General features: G+C 46.5%; 1 protein-coding gene across 1 annotated transcript in view; it reads right to left on the minus strand.

The window, feature by feature from the left end:
- LOC113489950 overlaps positions 1-3,411 on the minus strand; it is a 9,205-nt gene extending 5,794 nt beyond the window's left edge. Inside the window, exons 1-2 of the mRNA XM_026866032.1 lie at positions 3,033-3,411; positions 1,524-1,696 (exon numbers count right to left, since the gene is read on the minus strand). Of these exons, the coding sequence (XP_026721833.1) occupies positions 1,524-1,696; positions 3,033-3,411 (552 nt within the window). The remainder of the gene's footprint in view (positions 1-1,523; positions 1,697-3,032) is intronic.
- Between the last annotated feature and the right edge of the window lie 6,110 nt (positions 3,412-9,521).

Raw genomic sequence — 9,521 nt, forward strand, 5'->3', positions numbered from 1 at the left:
TGTAAGATTGTAGATGATCTTTTGACGATATTTCCATTAGGCAGATGGTTCAGAGGTGCACTCTCCCCGCAGAGTATGCACCTAAATTCAAGACAACAATCAACACAGAATTCCTGCCTCCTGCTGGAGGAGGTATTGTGCATGTAACCCTGAGAAGACTGAGCCCCAGCAAGCCACGGCACGGCCGACCCAGCGGGCGGGCACTAGGACCCTGTCGTTCCTCGCCGCCCTTCCCTGGCCGGAGAGCTCCGCAGCTGCCGCGGGCCGCGTCTCACACACACCCACAGTCACACAGGCACACAGAGGCGCCCGCCACACTCATCACCGACACAGCATGAAATGGCGAATAGGACAAATACGAAGACTCCGTTAAGAACATCTAACGCCTGTGCTGCATAACCCTGCCGCTTTTGGCGGGGGGGGCGCGGTGCCGAGGGCGCAGTGCCGGGCTCAGCCGCAGGCGGCGGCTCCGCGCCGGGGGGTCTCGGGGGGCCCCGGGCCGCCGTTGCCATCTCCATACTGCGCGCCCCGACCGGTGCTGGACCCCGCGGACTCCTCCGTCCGAGTACTCTCCTCTGAGAAACGTTGCAGTCCCCTATGTGCATCCTTAGATGCATGCTGTTCGGCTTGGGTGGCTTTCATCCATGCATTTGCCTTATCCCAAGTCACCAAGTGCTCTGGTTTTCCTAATTTTCCTGCTCTGTTAAATCAGCTTTTATTAGAGGCCAGAGCTCTGACTTCATGCAACCCATCGGCTCGGCCAGAATGCCGAGCTTTAATAATCTTTGTATCATCACTTTTAAAGCGCTCGACTGCATGCAAGTCTTATGCTGTCTTCCCCTTATTTTAAATACCTTGATCGTGGCTTCCATGGCGTGCCGTGGAGTCTCCCATCCTGCGTGGAGCTCCGTCACCTCCTGCCGTGTGCCGCCGACCGCCACCGGTCCGCACACCGAAATCACCGCTGCCCTCACGTCGGGGTCACCATTTGTTGTGGTAAGGCATTAGCTGTCTTTTTCTACCTGCCAAGCCACAGAAATGTGGCACTCAGATCACAGCTAACCCTTGCAGGAGGTTAAAACCTTTGCGGGAACAAAAGCACAGACACCAATACGATGGTTGCTGCTTGTTCAACTTACTAGCTGCTCAATTGCTTTATATAAGCTCCTTAAAGGGATCCACCTTAAGCATGGCTGTGTTTTGGTAACATTCTTCTTTGGCATGATTGATTGGTTCCCTATTCTTCCCGTACATCACAAGGTCTTCCAAGCGCCTCTCCCTACACACAGTCATTCTCCAGGATCCATCAGCCTTTTTGACTGGCCAGATTGGACTATTCCACATTGTAGTAGTTTTAAAACCCCTGCATCCAGTAAATCTTTGATTGTTTGGGAAATTTATTCATGACCACCTGGAATCCTGTACTCTTTCATGATTACTACCTTGGTCGCTGTTGGGATCTGAACCGGAGGCATCTTTATCTTCCCTACTAAAACTGCTCAGTTAGTGATATAACTCTTTACCCCAAACTGATCATGACCATCAAGAAGATTCAAAATAAGTCCCTTAAGGATATCTATTCCGATTATATACTCTGGGATCGGAACAATCATGACTATATACTGTCGTTTTGGAAGATTTCCAATTTTCATATCAATTTGGGTTTGTACAGCTTCAATTTGTTTTCCACCCAGTCCTGTAATAATCACAGACTGACCTTTAAATTTTTTCAGATTTCCATAAATCAAGGAGACCTTCGCTCCAGTATCTACTAGAGCCTTCACTATTTGAGAGGATTGGTTTTTCCAGAATATTTGTAGCTCCACATGGGGACGTCAGTCCTCCTGCGCCCAATGTACCAGAGCTTGACCAGTATTTCAGTATGGATTACAGTACCTACTGTCTCTTGAGGGGTACAGGTCAGAATACTGCTGCCATTCGTGGTTCTTCCCCAGAACAACTGAACTGCTCCCAGAGGGACCACTGTGAACAAAGGCGGGATCCCGTTGAGGATCCAGAGTGGGTGCTGTAGGCTGAAGAGTTTCTGACCAGTGTGCTTGATAATTCTGCACTTTTCTTTTGGGTTTCTGTAACCCTCTCAGTTTATACAACCTCCAATGGTGTCAAGACCATCAATTTTAGCGAGAGGTATGCCATCTTTCAATAAAGCTTTAGGCAATTGTCCTCGAGACAGCCGACGTCCGGTATTTTTACTGCGTCGGGTGTCTATTCCGTGTATACTCCCAGGGGCCCCGCTGACGTTGGAGTTCTCAATAACCCTGACACTCCCGGGGAGTCCATTCCCCAAGGTCACCTAGCTGAATCATTTTCTCAAGTACATATCTAATGGGATTTCCTATTTCACTCAGTAAGAGAGTCACAAGAACTTTCTTATAAGTCGGTAGAGCAGTTCTAGCGATTGCATTTCTTATAGACACAGACAATCGAAGTTGCATCAACACAGACTACATGAATGGCCAGTTTCATTCCTTCTTCCTTCAATCACTGTATACCATCCCGCAGAATATACCATGGCCGGTCTGAACCTGGCCAGGAATTCTCTAGTGGGTATTTTGCCTTGCACCCCACAGCAACTGAAGCCAAAAGATTAATACTGTCATCATTAGGCCGAAACACTTCCGGCACCAGAGGGTCTGAACTCAGAGTTACAAGCTTTCTGCAGTCAAAATTATCCAGGCTAACCCCTGATGCTCCTTGATCATATAAACGTACCATCCAAGCAAGCAGGGGCTCTCCTGGTCTCTGACTGAACCGTGCAAGAATATCACTGATTTCTTGCTGTGTGAAACCTTCCATGGTAGGTCTGTTTACTGGTGGCTCACCCTCAGAAAATTCCACCTTCCTTCTGATGACTGGTCTCACATCTGCAGAGTCATCTGAGGCACCAGCCCCATCAGACTCCGCAGGGTATCAGATATCATCACCCAAGTCATCAGGGTTATGGTGTACATCCACCTGTATAACATCTGAGTGGACCTTCTTATGACTACATTATCCCCATCTCTTCCCACCTTTACACCGGGCAACTTGTACTGTATCCTTCTCAGGTACAGTTTGAGAAGTGTCTAGTTTATCAGTAAGGAGCTTATTTGCAGACTCTAATGTCATAATCTGAGCTTGCATACGGGAACATTCAGCCAGTAAGTGATCTTTTTGCTGGTGCTGTTTCTCATATGCTGTGAAAAGGATCCATCCCCATCTCCCGAAGGTTACAGCATCCTGTGCCTTATTAGAGAATTTTTGAATATTTTCTAATACATCCTGCAGTTCAGCCTCCACCAACTGCTTCTCCCACTGTTCACATGGTCCGCCAAATTTAATCCATTTGAAGGCCAGTGAACTATAGACAGGATCTTCCCAACCAGGAACTTCAGACAGGGCCATCCTCATCGCCAATTTTGTTTTGCCAATTATTAGGCCTAGCATAAAGAACACAGCCAGCATAAAGATGAACCAATAACAAAATTGTATTTGATATAAAAGGGTCAGTACATGGGTGACCACTGGGGTACAAACAAGTCAGTCAGATTATACATAATTGACATTAACCCCACTGACCCCAATAACAACACCGCACAACCAACAACGGGTGGAATAAATGGTGAAATGCAGTCTCCCATAGAATGGACAGGAGACAACCGAGTCAACAAGCCAAACACATAAGACCACACTGACTCTCTACAGAGCCTGCATTTACAAAGGCCAGACCTGACAGGAGCCCAGTCCCAGGGAGACAGGAGGCCCTTCCCCAACAGCAAAAAATGCAAAGCACATCCACCTCACAGACAGACACTGCCCTTCCTGCAAGGAGTCCCAGCTTTTACCCCTAAGTGGGACACCTGACCCTTGTTTACTTAATGCAGACACCTGGGGCTCATTTACCCAATGGCTCTCCCTGCATGACTGGCCGCACCCTGGAGGGAAGCCTAAAGGTAAACTCACCCCCCCTTTGTGAAGGGCTGTGGGAATCACCCATATGTCAACCTTAATTTGGGGTTCGGGGTTGACCCCAGCATTTCATACAACCACTCAATGCTGTGTTTGTTTGCCCAGAAGTTTATAGGATTGTTTCAAAAATGGGTCCTGTTGTCTGATTCGATTCTTTCAGGAGTACCATGTCACCATAAAATTTGCCTTTCAAGACCTAAGATGGTATTTCAGGCAGTGGCATGATTTACAGGGTACTTTTCAAGACAACCAGTAGTTGTTTCCACCATGGTGAGTATGTAGCGCTTGCCTTGGCGTATTCGTGGCAGTGGTCCAATGTCGTTAATTTGCCGGGCCCCTCCATATCGAAAACTCAGCCATTTCCCTCTGTTCCAGGGAGATTTTACTCGTGTGGCTCGCTTGATTGCAGCACATGTTTCACCTTCATGAGTGACCTGTGAGATGGCCTCCATGGTCAGGTCCACCCACCCCTTGATCATGATCCCATCTGTACATTGCATCTCTGCCAAGATGCCCTGATGTTTCATGGGCCCATCGAGCTACAAACAGCTCACCCTTGCGCTCCCAGTCCAGGCCCAGCCGAGCTACTTCAATTTTGACTACTTCATCTTTGTCTGCTTGCTCATTGTTCTTGATGTTCTTCGGTGGCACAGCTTTTAGGCACATGAACATCTACATGACGTACCTTTAGAGCCACATTTTCTGCTTGTGCAGCGATGTCCTGCCACAGTGCAGCAGCCCAGATGGGTTTACCTCTGCTCTGCCAAAGCCAATTGGTCTTCTTTTGTGTCACTTGATAGAGAGCGCTCACAAACCAACTGTAATCTTGAATATGCATCCCCAAATTCCCACAAGTCCTAGGAAAGCTTGTGTTTCCTTCTTTTTGGTTGGTGGAGACAGAGTTGCTATCTTGTTGACAACATCCATAGGCACGTGACGGTGTCCATCTTGCCATTTTAGTCCCAAGAACTGAATCTCTTGTGCTGGTCCCTTGACCTTTCTTTTCTTTATGGCAAACCCATCTCCCAGAAGAATCTCAGTTACTCTTTGTCCTTTCTTGAACACTTCTTCTGCCTCATTGCCCCACACAATAATGTCATTAACGTAATGTAGATGTTCAGCCTTTTCCAGTGCAGTTTGAATTAGACCATGACAAATAGTGGGGCTGTGCTTGCACCCCTGGGGCAGTTGATTCCAGGTATACTGGATGCCCCTCCACAAAGCAAACTGTGGGCTGCACTCTTCTGCCAAAGGAATTGAAAAGAATGATGGCCAGTATTGATTGTGGTGTACCACTTGGCTGCCTTTGACTCCAGTTCATACTGGAGCTCTAACACATCTGGTGCAGAAGCACTCAGTGGTGGCATCACTTTGTTCAGGCCACAGTAGTCTACTGTTAACCTCCACCTTCGATCAGACTTTTGCACCGGTCATATTGGGGTATTAAAAGGCGAATGTGTCTTATTGATGATACCTTGGCTCCCCAGATGACAAATCAGTTCTTGGATGGAAGCCAGAGAGTCTTGGTTGGTGCGATACTGCTGTCAGTACACGGTCCTCATAGCAATTGGCACCTGTTGTTCTTCAACTCGCAACAGTCCCACAACAAAAGGATCTTCTGAGAGGCCAGGCAGATTAGACAACTCTTTTAACTTCTCTGTGTTCACCCGGGCCACACCAAAGGCCCATTGGTATCCTTTTGGGTCTTTGAAGTATCCCCTCTTGAGATAATCAGTGCCCAAGATACAAGGGGCTTCTTGGCCAGTTACAATGGGATGTTTTTCCCACTTGTCCTGGTCAAGCTAACCTCAGCCTCCAGTACTGACAGTTGTTGACATCCCCCTGTCACTCCTGAGATCCAGATAGGTTCTGCCCCTCTATAACTTGATGGCATTAATGTACATTGTGCCCCGGTGTTGATTAAATCCTGGTACTTCTGTGGATTTGATGTGCCAGGCCATTGAATCCACACTGTCCAATACACCCGATCATCCCTTTCCTCCTGCTGGCTGGAGGCAGGACCCCTCTATTCCCATTCTTGGTCGGAGTATTCACTGTCTGACCCTTGCCGTGCCAGGCTGGAGATTCCTTCAACAGTGTCAAGGGAGGTGATCTCAGTCCTCCTGTATCTGGGAGACCAGCTACATTAACAAACTTCTTGGATACCTTCTTCTTGGCAGGGGTCTTTCCTCACAATTCATGTACACAAGCTTCCAACTTAAAGGTAGGTTGACCATCCCACTTCCTCATGTCCTCCCCCTGGTCACGCAGGAAGAACCAATGTTCGCTACGTGCACGCGCTTGGGTTTCCCTTTCCCCCTGACTGGGGCAGAAGAGAACTGATTTCTTGGGACATCCAGGGCACTCGCCCGTAGAGATGAGGAGGTACCAAGATTCTCTTCAAAGTTCTGAAGCCAGGAAGAGACTGCCTCCACAGCTGGTGTACATCTTCTCCCGTATCCATTTCTGGGTAGTACATCACAGCCAAGTCGGCAGAATATGAGGGTGGCGCACCTTTAATCACCTTCCTCCACATGGCCCGTGTGCACAGGACATCCTCTGGGTTTTTCAGGGCTTCATCATTATCTGGATCACCGTAGATGACTTCCAGCACTGTTAATTCTCCAGACACCTTCATCTGCAGTAGTCCACTTCCTTGGTGAGTTGTCCGTAAAATCTTCCTTGAAAGGATATCTTGCTCTAACATTTGAAAGGAGCTGTCTCCACAGACCACAAATTGCTGTCTCTTTTCCAATTCCCCTTTCAATTCCTCGATTTCTAGCAAGGGAACCCAGCTGTTGGGCTTCCTTACCTTCCAGCTGTTGAGCATCAGCCCCATTATGCCAGCATCGCAGCAGCCAGGCAGCGATCCGCTCACCCAGCTGGCGGCTGGAGTCTTTCTGCAGATGTCGCAGTTCTGATGACGTCAGGGACGGGGTAGTTTCCGCCTCCTGTGTCAGTTCTGTTATTCCCTCTTCCGATTCCTTTGCTGAAGGAGCAGCTTCTTCCTCTTTTTTCTCCTCCCTTATTAATTGAGGGTATGGGCCTGTTGTTCTCCTTGCCCACTGTTTCTTTTTTACTACTGGGGCAATCTCTGCTATTGTTGTTGTTTGAGTTCCCATCTCAGCCACAGCCCTTTGAGAGTGCTGAACTGCAGCTCGATAAGCATAGGCCAGGCCCCAGTACAGTGCTAGAAGTTGCTGGTTTTCACTGGGATAGGCAAGGCACCCTTCTATCAGGTGGTGTCTCAATTTTGTGGGGTTGCTTGCCTGTTGAGGGGTAAGATCCCAGGATACAGGAGGTGATAATCATCCTAGGAATCTGCCCAATTCCTTCCGCTCCCCCTGCCACCCAGGGACAGGCCACTCAGGGCACGTTTTGGTAATTTCTCACCCAAAATTTGCCTTCTCTTACAGCAAAAACATACTGAGCTCCACACATCCCACAATAGGCGAACTGCATTAATGAACAGTATAAGGAGCTGACATAAGGATGAATAAGTACCTCGGGAGCCTGCAGAATAAAACCACTCATGATGTTCCCAGTTCCTTGCATCATGTTCCCGAGCTTAGCAAAATATCGATGAGCAGCGCAATCAACAAACCCGTGACCAGCACAAGAGCTTGTTGCTTAATAACTGCTATAGCTGCAGCACACTTAATATAAAACTGCTGTTGTGTCTTGCCCCACGTTGGGCACCAAAAAAGACTGTGGTGGTTTGGCCTTGGCTAAATGCCAGATACCCACCAAGTTGCTCTATCACTTCCCCCCCTTTCCCCTTTTCTCAATGGGGCAAAGAGGTGAAAGAAAATAAGACAGAGCAACCCTTGTGGGTAAAAGAAAAGCAGTTCTAATATAAGCAAAGCGAAGCAAAGGTCCACGCATGGAAGCAAAAAAAAGAAAACATTTATTCTCGTCTTCCCATGAAGAGGCGGTGTCGGGCCTTCTCAGGAAGGTATGGAATATCCCTTTGGTCGGTTCGGGTCAGCTGTCCTGGTTGTGTCCCCTCCCAAGATCTTGCCCACCCCGTCCCACTGGGGGGGGGAATGTCGGAAGGAGCCTTGGTGCTGTGTAAGCACTGCTCAGCAGTAGCCACAACACCAGGGTGCTACCAACACCCTGCCAGCTCCCAGCATAAAACACAGCACCGTGAGGGCTGCTATAGGGGAAAACCAATTCCGGCTCAGCCTGACCCAGTACAAAGTGCTACCTAGTTTTTCTGGGAACCCTATGTCTGAACTCTTCCACAGCCTTGAGGGCTCTTGGGATACTTTGTGTGGGAACCAGGTTCCCTCCAGTTCCAAGAAGCTCTTTTCCAACATTCCCCTGGCATAAGAGGAGTCAGCCTTAACTACTGAAGAATCAGAGCCCTCTTGACTTTATGATAGAATCAAGAATGCTCAGAAACCAAGTGGGAAGATATTTCTTTGATCTGAATTTGAAGGAGGATTGACATCTTGCTTTTGAACCCAATTTTCAACCAATACTTTTAAATATTGGGATCAATCAGCTGTTCCCCTTTAACTTTGCTTTAAGCGAATAATTAAGGGGACTTTATTACTTTATTAAAAGGTAACTTTAATTGGCTCCCTGGCCAATTAATCTTTTCCAAGAAAATTGCTATAAAGATGATGGTAGAGAAATTATTTAAAGTTAAGAGAAATAGAGACCTCCTTCCAATGTGTTTGTTGAATGACATGGTCACAACATTATGAAATGTCATGCCTATAGGAACCAGCCTTGAGTCTTAACAACTTCAGTAAAGCAGCAATAATATTCAAATTTAATTGATTTGCTTTAAAATTTGTCTTTTTTTTTTTTTTTTTTTTTTTTTGGAAGCAGTGAATAAAGCTTGGATTTTAAGGCAAATGCTCCAGCTACTACTGAACTAAAACTCAAGATCTGTCATTTTTAATGGTTAGACTAGATGATCTTCAAGGTCTTTTCCAACTTAGATCATTCTGTGATTCTGTTATATTTCTACCTTATGCTTTCAGAGAGAGTGACTTCTGATCAGTGTATTTAACTTCTAGGAGCAGGCTTACAATGAATCTGCTTAGACTTGAAACATATATAAAATAAATGAAAAAAAAAGTATTTAAAATATATTAAATCACTGCTTCAATTTGAATGAAATCCCAAACATGAAGTTTTAGATATTCAATGGTGAAGTTTGTGTGGCAAAATTAATTGTTTTTTTCATAGCTCAATACCAATTAGTGATTAAGTTTTTCTTCCTATCAACAAAATTATTCCTTTTTACCCATGTAGTTACATTCCTTTTATAAGTAAGTGATCTATTACTGTGTGTCAAGGAATGCTAAACCACTGAAGGGGAAAAAGTGTCTAATATATGTGTTTGGAGAGAAGAGTCACAGATATTAACCCAACATTCCTTTAAAATAGACTTTCTGTTATGTAAGATAAGACCCATCTTCACAGATCTGCTTGGTCACAGCAGGAGAGAATACCAAATGAATGATACTACTACTGCAGAAATTGAAACCCTTCTCCTCCCACTCTTATATCTTCCCTCCTCCTTTTCACACGTG

This window comes from Athene cunicularia, assembly GCF_003259725.1.
Source record: "Athene cunicularia isolate RWA chromosome Z unlocalized genomic scaffold, athCun1 chrZ_part2, whole genome shotgun sequence".
In the NCBI taxonomy this organism is placed as follows: domain Eukaryota; kingdom Metazoa; phylum Chordata; class Aves; order Strigiformes; family Strigidae; genus Athene; species Athene cunicularia.